Source organism: Mobula hypostoma, chromosome 9, assembly GCF_963921235.1.
Source record: "Mobula hypostoma chromosome 9, sMobHyp1.1, whole genome shotgun sequence".
NCBI classification, from domain to species: Eukaryota; Metazoa; Chordata; class Chondrichthyes; order Myliobatiformes; family Myliobatidae; genus Mobula; species Mobula hypostoma.
Window position 1 is genome coordinate 59,540,464 of NC_086105.1, and position 18,432 is coordinate 59,558,895.

Below are 18,432 nucleotides of genomic sequence, written 5' to 3' on the forward strand. Positions count from 1 at the left end.
TTCAAACCCACTAATATCCAACACACAGACAACGCTGGAGGAACTCAGCAAGTCAGGTAGCATCTATTGAGTATTTTGTGTGCATGCTGCTCAAGATTTCCAACATCTGCAGAATCTCTTGTGCTTATGTTTTGCCACTAATTTCCAATGCCACTTCTTTTTTTCACTATTTTATTATTTCTTTGAATTAATTTATTCCAGATTCTTATTCCAAAAGTGAGGCAATATGGGTGGAAAACACAAAGTGCTTTTGCAAGTTGGGTGACAAGGACTAAGGTGACCTGATGATAATTTTGTTTTCCTCATCACTTTGAAATCTATCTGTCTGGTTGACCTACCTTTAATCTAAATCTACACTAAGGAAAGCTGCAGTGAGTTTACCAACATGTGTTACCTTTGGGGAGCACATTCTAAGCAGAATAATATTTTGGCATAGACTAGATGGGCCAAGTGTGTTTTCTTTGGCCCATCTAGTCTATACCAAAATATTATTCTGCCTAGACCCATCGACCTGCATCCTGACCATTTCCCTCCATACCCCTCCCATTATATACCTATCCAAACTTCTCTTAAAAGTTGAAATCGACCCCACATCCACCACTTCCGCTGGCAGCTCATTCCACTCTCATACCACCCACTGAGTGAAGGAGTTCCACCTCAGGTTCCCTTTAAGTACTTTATCTTTCACCCTTAACTTACGACATCTAGTTCATCAGTGGAAGCAAACTGTTTGCATTTACCCTATCTATACCCCTCATAACTTTGTATACCTCTTGTCAAATCTCCCCTTATTCTCCTACGCTCCAGGGAATGAAGTCCTAACTATTCAGCCTTTCCCTATCACTCAAGTCCTCAAGTCCTGGCAACATCCTCATAAATTGTCTCTGTACTCTCTCAATTCTTATTGATATCTTTCCTGTAGCGAGGAGACCAGAACTGGACACAATACTCCAAATTAGGCCTTGTTTTAGATTGACTTAGAGAAGAAACAGTTTTTGAGCCCATGTATTGGCCGTCTGTAATTATCCTGAAAAGCCGTGGATTACCTGCAGTCTATGATGGTGCTTTGAATTTGAGTTGAATAGAAAATTGGGAAGTACATACAATGTTGAGTTGCATAGAATTTATTATTGTAGCCCCCCCACCCCGGCCAGCTTCAGGGTTGCTCGCTCTCTGCCAGCTAGGGAAACAGCCCTCGGCCCTGCCAAACTGAGTAATTAGTTTGTGTGGATGCTGTGTGATGTACCCCACCCCGCCCAATACACCAGATACGATTAAATGATTTACAGTTTATAGATATTACTGGAACTATATAATTAATAGAGAATAAAATATAAAAGGAAAATAAAAGGTGCCACACTTATCAAAGTTCAATCTCTTCGTGCACAAACAGTTGGAGCTCAGGACCCTTCTCCTTCACCCTGCGATCCCTCGGACCACCTCAACCGGCTGCCTGGGACCAACAACGGTGGTCGACCAGACGCTCCACACGAGTTCGTCTCCGTCTCTTCTCCTCGCCGAACGCCCTGCTCTGGGTCCAACCCCGTTAGTGGACTCACAGCACTTGGTCCATCCTCTGTCTCTCTCTCCCGCCTTCTCCCTCCAAAAATCCTGCGCATTAATATTTTACAGATACACCAAAAGCATAACAACTATCCCAATTGGTTCATAACATCTTCTTATCACAGTCTAACCCAAAACAAGCTGCTAGCGCAAGAACTTTCTCAGCGTTTAGCATAACAAAGAAGCATTCCCAAGTATAACATAACAAAGAAGCCATTTTAATTAGCCTACGCAGTAACATAAAAGATGAAACCCCCTTACATTAGCACGGAGTGGGAATTGGGAAATATACTCGAGGGTTAAAGCCTAGTCCATGTTATGGTGTACGCCTGTCCTTACACCCCCATTTCCTCCAACTCCTTTACTTATCCTACTTTTTCTGAACTTTATCCTGAACACGAGATTCTGCAGAAGCTGAAAATCCAGAGCAACACACACAAAATGCTGGAGGAACCTCCCACATTCCATAAGCTCTTGAACCTCGTCCATTGGTAGAGATGAGCATTGGGAGGCAGTGACCCTGTATGCTGACCCCTTGAGTTGCTCCAGCATTTTCTGTCTGTTGCCCTCACAATTCAAAGTTCAAAGTAGTTATTATCCAAGTATGTATAGTCTGAGATTCATTTTCTTGCAGGCATGTACAGTAGAACAAACAAATACAATAAATGAAAATCCACACACAAAGACTGACTATGTTCAAAAGAAGACAAACTGTGCAAATACAATAAATAAATAGGTGAACAAATAATATTGAGATCATCAGTTGTAGAGTCCTTGAAAGTAAGTTTGTAGGTTGTGGAATCAGTTCAATATTCAGCTGAATGAAATTATCCAAAATGGATCAGGAGCCTGATGGTTGAAGGGTAATAACTGTTCCTGAACCTGGCAGTGTGGGACTGGAGGCTCCTGTACCTCCTTCCTGACTGCAGCAGCGAGAGGACGACTACACTGTTTATCCTAATTATTCCCAGTGTTCCAATTATAATGGAAGTTTTCTGCAATGAATGACTTTGCTCTGACACAGACAAATCCCTTCATTATACAGTTTAAAGAATGACTCATTCTTTACAAAGCAGAAGGACACCGTTTGGTCCCATATGCCTCCACCAGCTTCCAACAGGATGATCTCATGACTCTCATTTTCCTCTCCTTATTTGCCGGTGTCCCTATGATTTATTTTCTCTGACAGGAATCATAAACTCCCCCATTGATTGGTTTGCCGTGTTGCCTCCCTATGCTTATCGCTACCAAGGAATGATGTTCAGGAGCTTATGGAATGTGGGAGGGAACCAGAACGTTGGCTGGAAACTCACGCAAATCCCAAAGACATCTCCCAGGGTTCTTGGGGCTGTAAGGCAGCAACACTAATTACTAAATACTCCATGCACAATTAGCACATTTGTATGAAATGAATCCCTTATTAGAAATTTGCTTTGGCTCATTAATTCGCATTACTGTCTTTGTTTCAAGTACCCCATCAAAATTGGCTGCAACACTTTATAGTATGGTAAGATATAGGAGTAGAATTAGGCCATTCGTCTTGGCTGATTTTTAAAAATCTCTCTGAACCCCATTCTCCGGCCTTCTCTCCATAACCTTTGGTGCTCTTACTAATTAAGAACTTATCAACTTCCGCTTTAAATATACCTAATAACTTGGCCACCACAGCCATCTGTGGCAATGAATTCCACAGGTACACTACCCTCTGGCTAAATAAATTACTCCTCACCTCTGTTCTAAAGAGACTTCCTTCTATTCTGAGCCTGTTTCCTCTGATCCTGGACTCCCCCGCTGTAGGGAACATACTCTCCATGTCCACTCTGCCTCAGCCTTTCAATATCTGTAGGTTTCAATGAGATTCTTCCCCCCCCCCCCACCCCACCCCAGTCTTCTAAACTTCAGCCAGTACAGGTCCAGAGCTGTCAAAGGCTCATCATAAGTTAACCCTTTCATTCCCAGGATTGGGACCCTTCAGTAAAGGATTAGTGAATCCTTGCAGTCCATCTGGGTAGCTTCCAACCTGACATCATGAATATTGATTTCTCTTACCTTTGGTAATTTCTCCTCCCACCCCTCTCTTTTCCTGTTCCTCATTCTGGATCCCCTCTCAACTTCCTATCACCTCCCTCTGGTTCCCTCATCTTTCCCCTTCTCCATGGTCCACTGTCCTCTCCTATCAGATTCCTGATTCTTTAACCCTTTACCTTTTCCACTTATCACCTCCCAGCTTCTTATCTCCTTCCCCAGCTACACAGCTTTCCCATCATCTTTCAGATTGTTTCCCTCCATTTTCCCCACCACATTATTCTGGTTTCTGCCCTTTTTCTGGCCAGATGTAATAAAGGATCAATGTTATATTCACCATATACACTTACATGTATTAGGAAATAGAAGAATCTTGGCCCAGAACGTTGGCTGTTTATTCCTCTCCGCAGATGCTGCCTGGCCAGCTGGGTTCCTCCAGCATGTTGAGTGTGTGTGTGTTGTTCAAGATTCCCAGCATCTGCAGTGTTTGTGAAACAGTATAAGTTGTTCTCTTTAAATCTTTTTATTGAGTAAGTATACAAAAAAGGTAAGCCATATAAACATTAATACAATGTTAAAGTATAATAAAATTCCAAAAGATAACAATACCAAAAAGAAAATACTACAAACAATGTAATTTAAGCATAAGAAACCAAGATAACATAATAGTATACTAGATTTTATATATATCAATGGAAAAAAAGAAAAAAAAACCCCCAAAAAAAAACCCACCGTGCAACTAACTAAAAGCAAAGCAAAGCAATGGGCTAACTTGAAACCAAACAGAGTTAAACTTAAAATCACATCCTCAATCCCGACCTCCATTAAAACAGTGAAAAAAAAAACAAGAAGGGTAAATATTACATTAAATGAAAATATCGAATAAAAGGTCCCCAAATCTGTTCAAATTTAAATGAAGAATCATAAAGGTTACTTCTAATTTTCTCCAGATTCAAACATAAAATCGTCTGAGAAAACCAAAAAAAGGTAGTTGGAGCATTAAGCTCTTTCCAATGTTGTAAAATACATCTTTTCGCCATTAAAGTAAGAAATGCAATCATTCTACGGGCTGAAGGGGAAAGATTACTAGAAATTTTAGGTAGTCCAAAGATAGCAGTAATAGGGTGAGGAGAGATATCTATATTTAATACCTTAGAAATAATATTGAAAATATCTCTCCAAAAAGTTTCCAAAGTAGGGCAAGACCAAAACATATGAGTTAAAGAGGCTATCTGCCCCGAACATCTATCACAGAAAGGATTAATATGCGAGTAAAAACGCGCTAACTTATCTTTGGACATATGTGCTCTATGCACCACTTTAAATTGAATTAGGGAATGTTTAGCACAAATAAAGGAAGTATTAACTAATTGTAAAATCTGCCCCCAATCATCCACAGAAATGGTAAGCCCCAATTCCTGTTCCCAATCTACCCTAATCTTATCAAATGGAGCTTTCCTGAGTTTCATAATAATATTATAAATCATAGCCGATGCACCTTTCTGACATGGATTAAGGTTAATTATCGAATCTAAAATATATATAGGAGGAAGCATTGGAAAGGAAGGAAGTATAGTACTTAGAAAATTTCTAACTTGTAAATATCTAAAAAAATGTATTCTTGATAGGTTATATTTATTAGATAATTGTTCAAAAGACATAAGGGAACCATCTAAAAATAAATCCAAAAACCGTAAAATACCCTTAGTCTTCCAAGTTTGAAAAGCGCGATCCGTAAAAGAGGGAGGAAAAAATATGTTACCTAAAATAGGAATCGCTAACCCGAATTGATTAAGATCAAAAAATTTTCTGAATTGAAACCAAATACGCAAAGCATATTTAACGATCGGGTTAGAGACCTGCTTAAGGCGTTTCGAATCAAAAGGAAGAGATGAACCTAAAATAGAACCAAGTGTATAACCCTGAACAGATTGTAATTCCAATGCTACCCATTTAGGAATAGATAGTATATCCCGGTCAAGTAACCAAAATTTCATATGTCGAATATTAATAGCCCAATAATAAAATCTAAAGTTAGGTAATGCTAAACCTCCATCTCTCTTAGCTTTCTGTAAATGTATTTTACCCAGTCTCGGATTCTTATTCTGCCAAATAAATGAAGAAATTTTAGAGTCGACTTTATCAAAAAAAGATTTAGGAACGAAAATTGGTAATGCCTGAAACACATATAAAAATTTTGGCAAAAAAAACATCTTAACTGCATTAATACGACCAATCAAAGTTAAATATAAAGGAAACCATTTAGATGAAAGTTGAGTAATATGGTCTATTAATGGTAAAAAGTTAGTCTTAAATAAATCTTTATGTTTACAAGTAATTTTAATCCCAAGATATGAAAGGTAATTATTAATCAATTTAAATGGAAATTTATAATATAAGGGAAGATGTTTATTAATCGGAAAAAGTTCACTCTTACTAAGATTTAATTTATAACCTGAGAAAAGACCAAATTGTGCTAATAACTCTAAAACAGCAGGAATAGATCTCTCAGGATTAGAAATATATAAAAGTAAATCATCAGCATAGAGTGATAATTTATGGGACTTTAATCCCCGAGTTATCCCAGTAATATTTGAAGATTCTCGAATAGCAATTGCAAGAGGTTCTAATGCAATATCAAATAATAGGGGACTAAGAGGACAGCCTTGTCGAGTACCACGAAAGAGAGGAAAAAAAGGTGAGTTTAAAGAGTTAGTACGAACCGAGGCTACAGGGGAGTGATATAACAGTTTAATCCAGGATATAAATTTCAGGCTAAAATTAAACATTTCAAGCACCTTAAATAAATAAGGCCATTCTACTCTATCAAAAGCTTTCTCGGCATCTAAAGAAATAACACACTCAGGAACATTTTGTGAGGGAGTATAAACGATATTTAACAATGTACGAATATTATAAAAAGAGTAACGACCTTTAATAAAACCCGTTTGGTCTTCCGAAATAATAGAAGGAAGTACTTTTTCTAGTCTATTTGCTAATAACTTAGAAAAAACTTTAGAATCAACATTTAATAAAGATATTGGTCTATAAGATGCACATTGAGCAGGGTCTTTATCCTTCTTTAGTATTAAAGAATTTGATGCTCTATTAAAAGATTCCGGAAGTTTACCAAGTTTCAAAGAAGCCTCAAAAACCTTATAGAGCCAAGGAATCAATAAAGAAGCAAAACATTTATAAAATTCAACGGTAAACCCATCAGGGCCAGGAGCTTTCCCCAGATTCATAGAAAAAATAACATTCTTAATCTCATCCATTGTAATGGAAGTATCTAATAAAGAAGACATATCCTGTGAAATCTGAGGAAAGTCTAACTTATCTAAAAAATCATTCATATATTTAGAATCTCGAGGAGACTCTGATTGATATAAAGAAGAATAAAAATCACAAAAGGTTTGATTAATCCCCACATGATCCAATATCAATCGATCATTTTGGTTATAAATCTGATTGATTTGAGATTTAACATAATTAGATTTCAATTGATTAGCCAGCAGCTTGCCAATTTTATCACTGTGAACATAAAAATCACTTCTTGTTTTCTTTAATTGGTTTACAATCGAGGACGAGAGTAGTAAACTGTGTTCCATTTGAAGTTCAGTTCTTTGTTTGTATAGCTCCTCAGAAGGAGCCATAACATATTTCTTATCAATTTCTTTAATCTTGTCCACAATTGCCATCTCCTCCTGCTTCTGTTTCTTCCTCAAAGCAACGGAATACGAAATAATCTGACCCCGAATATAGGCTTTAAAAGTGTCCCAAAGAGTGTTAACCGAAATATCTTCTGTATGGTTAATTATAAAAAAAAGCTCAATCTGTTCATTCATAAAATTAACAAAGTCCAAGTCCTGAAGCAACAGCGAATTAAAACGCCATTGTCTATTGTTTGGTATATTGGCCATAATTTTAATAGAAAGCTTAAGTGGAGCATGATCCGAAATGGTTATAGAATCATAATCACATTTAATCACTGAAGGAATGAGACGAGAATCAATAAAAAAATAATCAATTCTTGAATAGGAATGATGAACATGTGAAAAAAAGGAAAAATCTTTTTCCTGAGGATGCAGAAAACGCCAAATATCCGTCGACCCAGAATCAGAAAGGAAAAAATTAATCAAATTTGCAGATTTATTAGGTAAAGTCCGTAAAGGAGCCGAACGGTCCAAAGCTGGAGATAAACAGGTATTAAGATCTCCGCCCCAAATCAATGAAAACTCGTTCAAATTCGGAAACTGATCAAACAATGATTTATAAAATTCCGGACAATCCATATTAGGAGCATAAACATTAACCAAAACTACTTTTTTATTAAATAGTAAACCACTAACCAATAAAAATCTACCATTCGGATCAGAGATAATATCCTGTTGTATAAAAGTAACTGAGGAATCTATAAAAATAGAGACGCCTCGAATCTTAGCATTGGAGTTCGAATGAAATTGTTGTCCCTTCCAGAATTTGAAAAAACGTAGTCTGTCCCCCCTCCGTACATGGGTCTCTTGTAAAAATAAAATTTGTGCTTTAAGTCTCCGGAACACTTTAAAAACTTTTTTTCTTTTAATAGGATGATTAAGACCATTAGTATTCCAGGAGACAAAATTAATAATAGACTCCATAAATCCTAAAGTCAACCCACGACAAGGAGGATTGACAATAGGCGCGACCCACAAACCCGGAGAGGAAACAGAACATACAAAAGATACCGGGGAAAAGGACGCAACCAGTACTTCAATAATGTATATAGCCCAAAGAAAAACAAACTAAAACGTGAAGCCCCTCCCGCCACCCCCCAGCCCAAGACCCCAAGGCAAAATCTAAAGCAGACCCGCCAGAAAGAAGCAAGCGCTAAAACTACCCCCATGACTTCCGGTATACGCTCCCTAAAAAAAAGGTATAAATATGAAAAGGATCAGCTAATTGTAAAACAGTAAAAAAATAAGTAAAAAAAAGTTAACTCAATTAGAATACACACAGAACAGAACAAAAGCCGGAAAATATATATTAAAAAAAACCCACAATAAACCTCAAACTCATGAATAGACACAGCAACAAAAAAAAATAGGATTATTAACATAAAGTGATTATAAAAAGCAAAACAGAATAAAATTTAAACAAAAACTACAAAATTTAAGGCCGCACAGGAAATACGTAAGATGACAAAAGGGAAGTAACCACCCAGGATCCCCTGGGAAAAGAAAAAAATGACGCAGTTAAAAAGAAAGTTTAGTAGCCATATTAAGAAATCGAAAGTAAACTTTTCTGCCCAAATAGGGCACAGAAAAGTTAAAACCAACCAATTCACAGCCTCCGATCGACGGAGAAAATTAAAAAGAAAGCAATTAAGATGTTGGAGATGAAAGTTGATCCAGATAACTCTGGGCATCCGATGGAGAATCAAAAAAAACGAAGGGCTCCATCTGCCATGCGAATCCTTAGACGTGCAGGGTACAGCAGCGCTGGTCTTAAATCCATCTTATAGAATTCCGACATCACGGATCTGTAACGGACCCGTTGGTCCCAGATTGGTTTACTGAAATCTTCCACGAATCGGAACTTAAGATCCAAAAAATCAACGAAACCTTTAGATCGAGCGAATCGAAACAGTCTCTCCTTGTCTTGAAAGTAATGAAAACGTAAGATAACATGCCTAGGTCTATCTGACCTAGACGAGTATGATGGGATTCTGTGAACACGATCCAGTAGCGGTGGTTGGTCAGGAAATACAGTAGGGAATGCATCTTTTAAAAGTTGGGAGAAATATTTCATGGGGTTGTTACCTTCAGCGGCTTCCCTCACGCCAATCATTCGTAAATTCTGCCGTCGCATTCTAGATTCCAAGTCAGAGTTTTTAAAAGTCAAAAAGTCAAGTTTCTTCTTCATTACATTAATTGTTTCTTCGATTTTCCCCATCTTAAGCTCACTTTGTTGCGCGAATTTTTGAAGATCAGATATAGCCGACTGATGTTCCGCAATACATGTTTGCATCTTATCAATTAAAGCGGCAATTTTCTGGAAATTAGTTGAGATTTCCATATGAATCAGGTCTTTAACAGGGCCTGCAATTTCCGCACGAATCATCTCCCTAACAGAGGTTGAGATTTCCCTCTGAATTAACTCCGCTATCGCTTTCAAAGTCACCGGTGATTCAGTCGGAGGGAGATCCGTAGCTTTCGGTTTAACCGGAGGTTTACCATCCTTGCCGTCTTTCTCGTTCTTAGACATAGCAGATCTAAGTTCCATCCAGTTGTCGGAGAATTCAGTTTAATTCAAAGTATTGTAAGAGTTGATGCCTTAATGGTTAATTAAAGTATAGCTGACCATAGAGAAAAAAAACTCAGAGGTAATGGAGCGAGTCAAGAACGCGACTTCACTCCATGAGCGCTACCGGAAGTCCCCATAAGTTGTTTATTCAGTGCAATGTGAAAGGAATGGTGCAGTGCCAAGAGGTACTGTTCTTGAAATCCAACATAAATACATTGCCTTTTCGACTTGATGCAAAGTTCCATGGCACTGTTTGGAGAAATCATCAGTCCCTGGACAGCATTTCCCCTGTATTCAGGATCACCAGAAATAAATTAGATGGTCCTTCCCATCACTACCTTATACTCCATGTTATTTCAAAGATATTTGGTGCCTAATAAATTCAGCTTAAATGCATGGTTATTCACACAGTGTTGACTGTGAGGGGTACATTTTCACCTCAAACTAATATTGTTGATCACTGAATTTATTTGGTTGGCTTGTCTTCGTATCTTGAGGCTTTGACTCTGCACTAACTAAATGACAACATTTGGACCCTAGGAATAATCAGAGCTTGCATTTTTTTGGGCCTTCTCAGGACATCAGCATTGCTGGAGCACCTTGCAGGCAGTGAAGGACTTTGTGGTACTGTAATGTGAGAAAGAGACAACCTTCATATTAATTTCTCATTATTAAACCCAGTTTACACTTGCCAATGTTCCCACGCAAAAGTGATGGTGATTGAAAGATGAATAAAGTCAAAGCAGTGAGCAGAACCCCTTACCCATGTTGCTTCCCAGGCCATTTCAATGGGCTGATTTACACCCACCTTGGAAGGTGGTTAGAATCATACAGCAGAGCAGTACAACACAGAAACAAGCCCTTTGGCCCAACTGGTCCATGCTGGCCATGGTGCCCACCAAGCTTGTCCCATTACCTCTGTTTGGCCTACATCCCTGTAAACTTTTGAATATACCTTTCTCTTCAACTTTCTGTGGCAGCTCATTCCACACACACTCACCACCTGCTGTGTGAAGAATTTGCCCCTCGGGTCCCCTGTTAAATCTTACCCCTCTCACCTTGAACCTGTGCCCTCTAGTTTTTAATTACCCTTCCCTGGGAAAAAGACCATGTGCGCTATGCCCCTTATGATCTTGTACACCACCTCTGTAAGGTCACTCCTCAATCCCTTACAACAGTTACCTCATTGACTCTATAATGAAGATGAGTGTTTAGTTTTTGTTTTGCTGTTGGATCTAATATTCTGATATTTTCAAAGTAACTTTATTATCAAAAAATGTATATGTCACCAAATACTCCACTCAGATGCATTTCCTTGCAAGCATTCACTGTAGATACACACACAGACTGACAAACAACCAATGTGCAAACAAAGACAAACTGCAAATAAAAAATTGCATAGTGGATTCCAGTTAACTATGTCACCAGTTAATTGGGGCAGCCACTAATTTGGGACAATTCTTTGAGAACAAAACTTAATTGAGAAAATAGCCAGGATTCTCTTAGTTTATTTGGGACACTATGCTATTTAATTGGGACAGGAGACTTGCCGAACAGTTTCTAGCTAGCGTCAGTTGTGTGCACTTGTGTGGCCATTGGACACTACACTATATTTAGCGCCAACAGTTTTTAAATTACATCAGCTGCGTGTGCTACTGTTACGTCATATATTTAGCTCAAGGTGTGCGTGTCAGTGGACTAATGTTTAATAAAAGTCAAAGGAACTAGTTAAGAAGCTGGATCATGAGTCTAATGGATTTGGGAATCATAAATAATTTAAAGAGTACCTGTGGAAAGTTAGTCAACCATATTTTTGAAGCATTTGAAGAAAATCTTCAACAACCAAGGAAGTGAGTGCAAGGATTATCCTATTACAGGTAGTATAGTTTGTCACTGATAGTTGTCAAGAAACTCAATTCAAACTGCTTTGCTCACTGATTTCAAGCATTCAGGCTTGGAGATGCCAGAAACAGCTGGGAGTGAAAATGAAAGATTTCACTACTTCAACAAATTAGAAAGTACAGAGAATTTGAAGGTATTAACAATCATCTTGAATGTTGCAATGAAATGAAGACTTGGAGGATGCTGTCATCTAAAGCATTGTATCAAAACAACAAGGCAGGAAATATAAAGATGAGGAAAATGATGAAGATGACACATTTGAACTTAAGCTAGTGAAGGCACAGGATGCCAGGAAATTAATTGTTGGATTGCAACACTACTTCATGCAAGAAGACAATGAAGGTAGTTCATTATTTGCACTAGTTGTCTGTGCTGATTTTGTTCATTTATAATCAATCAAAGGAATATAGCAGCATACACTGGATGAATTCCTCTGCTGATAACTTATTTGTTTACTGCCCATTCCGCCACCAGCATTTAGGGCAAGAATGAAGATCCCCCATCTTTGGTAGTGCTCAGGGCTTCTTTCATCATGGCAGTAGCTTCCGCTCAGTTTTCACTATTGTCACTAACTCACGTCCCGGATGAAGACTCAGAAATACAATCGCATTCAAGTGCAGAGGGATTCTTCACTGCTGTTTCTGTAATAATTTTTTTTTCATCAGTTAGGGTTGTTAGCCCTGAGCTGAACCCCAGAACCTGGAGAAGTAGTGGAAAATTCTTAGTCTGGCCTCTACCCTTTGACCTGTTTGGGATGGGTGACCCTACCAAGAGCCAAAGCATAAAGCCCTGACTCTAGCCAACATAGCTCTCCAGGTCATTGAGGCACAGAAACCTCTAAACCCAGCAACAAGGTTGTGGTCCTCTTGGAGGTCTGTCGATAACTATAGCAGTGTTGGTGATGTTATAATTTGCTCTGTATTTTATTAACTATTTAATTTGTTACTCAGTTAAACAGTAGTTTTTCCTTTCTATACCTTTTTGAACTATGAAACCAACTAATGAGCAGCCGCTTAATTGGGCCAAAATATGCTGGTCCCAATGTGTCTTAGTTAACCAGAATTCACTGTAATAAATAAATAAATAATGCTGAGAACGTGAGTTGTAGGGTCCTTGAAGTTGGGTCTGCAGGTTGTGTTTGGTGATCAATTCAGTGTTGAGGTGAGTGAAGTTATCCACACTGGTTCAGGAGCCTGATGATTAAAGGGTAATAATTGTTCCTGAACTTGGTGGTGTGGAACCTAAGGCTCCTGTACTCCTTCCTAATGATAGCAGTGAGAAGAGAACATGGCCTGGATGGTGGGGGTGTTTGATAATGAATGGTGACAGTTCACTGACCAGTTTCATTTTTTTAAAATTTAGGTGCCTAAAGAAGCTTTCTTGGATTGGCTTGATGATTCTGCTTATCACCCATACCAGTAAGACAATTTACCGAAATTGGGATTGGAAATCAGAGTACACTCTATTCATGTCTGGTCTAAAGGTACAATCACACTTTACCTGTAATGCAACTAGGAACTAAACCTACAAACAAGATGCTGGACGAACTCAGCCCATCAGGCAGCATGTGTGGAGGAAAATGGACAGTTGATGTTTCAGGTCGAGACCCTTCATTTGGATAGAGGGTCTCGATGCAAATTATCAACTGTTCATTCTCCCCCAGAGATGCTATCTGGCCCATTGAGTTCAGATTCAGATTAAGGTTTATTTATCTCACATACAGTGAAATGTGTTATTTGCATTATCAGCTAACACACCCAAGGATGTGCTGGGAGCGGCTTGCAAGTGTCGCCAATGTAGCATGCCCACCATGTTCAGCAGAACAATGTTCCTCCAGCATCTTGTTTGTTCTCCAGATTCCAGTGTCTACAGTCTCTTGTGTTTCCATTAACTAGGTCCAGTAGCAAGAGTACAATTATTAAAGCTTGTGATTTTTAAATTTTCTCATTCTTGAAATGATGTCCTAATGGTTCTTGAGTTTTTCCTTTTAAAAAGTGTTTATTTTATTCTGCTGTTTAAATAATGGAAGAATCTAGAAATATGGACTAGTACAAAGAAGTGACGTGGAGGTAAAAGACCAGCCATAATCTTATTGAATCTTATCAAGTGAAAGAGTTGGAAGCACAGCATGGGAGTTACCCTTGATGACCTGGCAAATATTTTTCCATAGATGATGTTAATTAAAATTAGATGAAAAGGCCATTACTACAAAGCAACGTGTGAGTTTGTTGTGTATAAATTGGCTGTTTTAGTACATAGAACAGTATTGTACAGGTCTCCCCCACTCCCACCCCCCACCCTAGTGCTGCCGGCCATGATACTAATTTAAATTGCACGTCTTCCTGCATTTACTAGAATGTTGCCTGGGTTTCGTCTCCTAAGTTACAGAGAAAGGTTGAACAAGTTGGGTCTTTATTCTTTGGAGTGTAGAAGGTTGAGGGGGGACTTGATAGAGGTGTTTAAAATTATGAGGGGGATAGATAAAGTTGACGTGGATAGGCTTTTTCCATTGAGAGTGGGGGAGATTCAAACAAGAGGACATGAATTGAGAGTTAAAGGGCAAAAGTTTAGGGATAACATGAGGGGGAACTTCTTTGCTCAGAGAGTGGTAGCTGTGTGGAACGAGCTTCCAGCAGAAGTGGTTGAGGCAGGTTTGATGTTGTCACTTAAAGTTAAATTGGACAGCTATATGGACAGGAAAGGAATAGAGGGTTATGGGCTGAGTGCAGGTCGGTGGGACTAGGTGAGAGTAAGAGTTCGGCACGGACTAGAAGGGTCGAGATGCCCTGTTTCTGTGCTGTAATTGTTATATGGTTATAGGTGGTCCATCTCTCTCTGCTCCCAGCCTGCCTAAATGGGTGGCCTGGTGGCGTAGTGGTTAACGTAATACTGTTAACAGCGCCAGCAACCAGGGTTGAGTTCCTGACTCTAATAAACCATTAGGGGGTGGCATGGTAGCAGAACAGTTAGCGCCATCTGTAAGATCAGGGTTTGATTCCCACCTCTGTCTGTAAGGAGTTTGTATGTACTCTCTATGACTGCATGGGCTTATTCCGGGATTTCTGGTTTCCTCCCACATTCCAAAGACATACGTGATAGTAGGTTAGTGGATCACATGGGTGTAATTGGGTGGCCTGTTCCTGTGCTGCATCTCTAAATAAATAAGTGTTTCTTAAATGTTGGAATTTTATAACTTTGTTTCCTAAGATGCAATAGTGCTTCTTACTGATGTTCTTCCTGGTTGTAAAGTGTTTGAGACATCCTGAAATGAACACCAAATTCACTGGACAATGAACTTGTGCTCTCTCCCTGGCTGCACAAAGTATTATAGCCCTGCCGATTAAATCACCATGGAAACCAGGCTGTCTCAGTGTTCCATAAGGAGTGATGGCCTCGGCATGCCTGCTTTCATTAATCGAGGAATTGACTTCCAATGTCAATAAGTTATGTTGCAGTTTTATACTGGAACATTTTGCCTTCAGTGCTGGTCACCCCATTATAGGAAAGATAGAGTCAGGGAGCATTACAGCACAGCAAAATGCCCTTTGGCCCGTCCAGTCCTGTTATTCTGTCTAGACTCATCAACCGACGTCTGAAACAAAGCCCTCCACACCCTTTGTATCCATGTACTTATCAAACAAATCTCTTAAATGTGGAAATCAATCCCACATGCACTATTTCCACTGACAGATTCCTCCACACTCACACCGTCCTCTGAGTAAAGAAGTTCTCCCTCAGGTTCTCTTTAAATATTTCACCTTTTACCCTTAACTGATGACCTCTAGTTCTAGTTTCACCCAGCCATAGTGGAAATGGCCTGCTTTCATTAACCCTATCTATACCCTTCATAATTTTGTATACCTCTGTCAAATTTCCCCTCATCCTCCTATGCTCCAGGGAATAAAGCCCTAATTTATTCAGTCTTTCCCTATAATTCAGTTCCTCAGGTCCAGAAATATCCTTGTGATTTTCTCCGTACTCTTTCAATCTTGCCGGCTGGTGGCGTAGTGGCATCAGCGCCGGACTTCGGAGCGAAAGCTCCAGAGTTCGAATCCAGCCGGCTCCCTTGCATGCTTTCCATCCGTGCTGGGTTGAGCGTCGAGGTAGCAACTCGGGCTCGTAAAAATAAGAAAGCCTGCTAAAAAAAATGCCATCATGACGGCGGCCCGATGACTCCATTAGGAGTTAAGGGCTTTCTTCTTCTTCTTCTTCTTCTTCTTCTTCTTCTTCTTCTCCTCCTCCTCCTCCTCCTCCTCCTCCTCCTCCTCATCCTCATCCTCATCCTCATCCTCTTCCTCTCCTCTTCCTCTTCCTCTTCCTCTTCCTCTTCCTCTTCCTCTTCCTCTTCCTCTTCCTCCATCATCATCATCTCCATCATCATATTGTTCCTGTACCTAGGTGACCAGAACTGCACACAGTACTCCAAATTTGGTCTCTCCAACGTTTTATTCTATTTCTTCTGCTAATTTGTCACAACTTCAACATGGAGGCTTTGGAGATAGTGCAAAAGAGATTTAACAGAATGCTGCCCGGATTAGGAGACCAGAGAGATTGGACAACTGTGAGTTGTTTTCTCTGGAGTACTGGAAGTTGAGAGGAGATCCGATGGAGTTCATAAGATTGTGAGAGGCATGGGCGGACTGCTAATATCTTTTTCCCCCAAGGTTGAAATGTGTAATACCAGAGGGCAAGCATTTAAGGTGAGAGGGGTAAATTCAAAGGAGATCAAGTTTTTTTATACACAGTCATGGGTGCCTGGAGTGCACTGCCAGGCGTGGTGTTAAAGGCAGATTAGAGTTATTCAAGAGGGCATGTAAATGTGCAGGGAATGAAAGGATATGATGTGGGCAGAAGGGATTACTTTAGTTGGGCATTGGATTAATAATTTAATTAGTTTGCGCAACATTGTGAGCCAAAGGGCCTGTTTCTGTGCCATCCCTTTGCTTTTGAGTGCTGAATCTCAGGTGGTGAATCCTTAAGCCTTGCTTCTGGAATGTTCTGATGGTGTTGCAACAGCCTGCTTCAGTTAAAGGTCTTTGAAAATTTACAACCAACACAACGTAAGGAAGTGCTAGTCAAGATGGCGCCAAGCTCCAGTCTCTATCAAGGTTGTGGCTCAGACTTAGTTGTCTTTTTTAAGTTTGTAGGGTTGGTTTTGGGGATAGAGTAGGGAGTTAGTGGTCAGGTTAGGATTAGAGACGGGAATGTGGGGGAATTAGAGGTTAGATTAGGGTTTAGAGACAGCAAAGTGGAGAAGTTAGAGGTCAGGCCAGAATCTCTGCTCTGTATTTGAAAGCTAGCGACATGGATGGGTGACGAAGGACATCCATAGTCTTGACCTCTACTCTGCATTCAAAGGCCAGTGACGTGGATCGGTGACAAAGGACATCTAGTGTCCAAGCTTGTGCTCCGCGCTTGAAAGCCAGGGGAATGGATGGGCGATGAAGGACATCCGGAGTCCAGGCCTCCACTCTGTTCGAAGGCCAGCACCACAGCTGACCTCCACTGTACTCCTGATTTCCATTTTGCTGTGTTCAAGTGCAGAAATCAGGAGGCCTGACCTAAGTACTAGAGTCCTGCTGAAGGGTCTCGCCCTGAAACGCCGACTATACTCTTTTCCATAGATGCTGCCTGGCCTGCTGAGTTCCTCCAGCATTTTGTGTGTGTTGTTTGGATTTCCAGCATCTGCAGACTTTTTTCTTGTTTGCATTTGTACAAATTCCAGTTCCTTTTACTCTGTAATAATTTGTAATTTTGATTGCTCAAGATTATTTGAACTGTGTGTACTTTGATTGCATGAGGGTGGGAGGGGTGAATGTGAATACTTCATTGTTTTACTTTAAAGAAATTGTTTACGGATTTATTGAGCCTCAATAGGTCTGCTCAAAAACTGAGAGAATTCAATTCTTTTCAAAGGTCAATAAAAATAATGCAAAACTTTGGAATAATGTAGGACATGCTTTGGAAAATGAGCATAACTACGGAAAGGCGTTGAAGTACTTCGTGCAAGCCACAAGAGTTCAACCAGGTAACAACTTCTCAGTTCAGTTGCAAAATGCTTTTTGGAACTTCCCCAAAACTATCATTTTTTGTGGTTGTTGGCAAGAGATTGGAAATGGATCGCTTACAACTTTGGTTGAATCAAATGTGTGGTATCTTGGCATATCCACTTTCACACCATGGGAGGGGCGGGGGGTGGGACATTGGGGCCTAATTATGTTGTGCTGCAGAATGTGACCCTGGAAACCTGGTCCAGAATGAGTTAAAGATACACTCAGTGGCCACTTTATTAGGTGCCTACTGAACCAAATATATGTGTGCTCATGGTCTTCTGCTGCAGTAGCCCACCCACTTCAAAGTTTGATGTGTTGTGTGTTCAGGAATGTTCTTCTGTACACCACTGTTGTAATGCATGGTTATTTGAGTTACTGTTGCCTTCCTCTCAGCTTTGAACCAGTTTAATCCTTCTCCGACCTCTCTCATTAACAAAGAGTTTTCGCCTACAGAACTGCTGCTCACTGGATGTCTTTTTTGGGTTTTTTGTTGCACCATTCCCTGTAAACTCTAGAGAGTGTTGTACATGACAATCCCGGGAGATCATCAGCAGTTCCTGAGATACTCAAACCACCAATCATTCCACAGTCAAAGTCACTTAGATTA

The 18,432-nt window shown here is 39.8% G+C and overlaps 1 protein-coding gene across 2 annotated transcripts in view; it reads left to right on the forward strand.

Annotated features, from left to right (window-relative positions):
* Positions 1-18,432, forward strand: part of tmtc3 (transmembrane O-mannosyltransferase targeting cadherins 3) — a 130,385-nt gene that overhangs the window by 91,345 nt on the left and 20,608 nt on the right. For both annotated transcript variants that reach the window (XM_063058372.1, XM_063058373.1), the window contains exons 9-10: positions 13,135-13,255; positions 17,689-17,800. In XM_063058372.1, the coding sequence (XP_062914442.1) occupies positions 13,135-13,255; positions 17,689-17,800 (233 nt within the window). The remainder of the gene's footprint in view (positions 1-13,134; positions 13,256-17,688; positions 17,801-18,432) is intronic.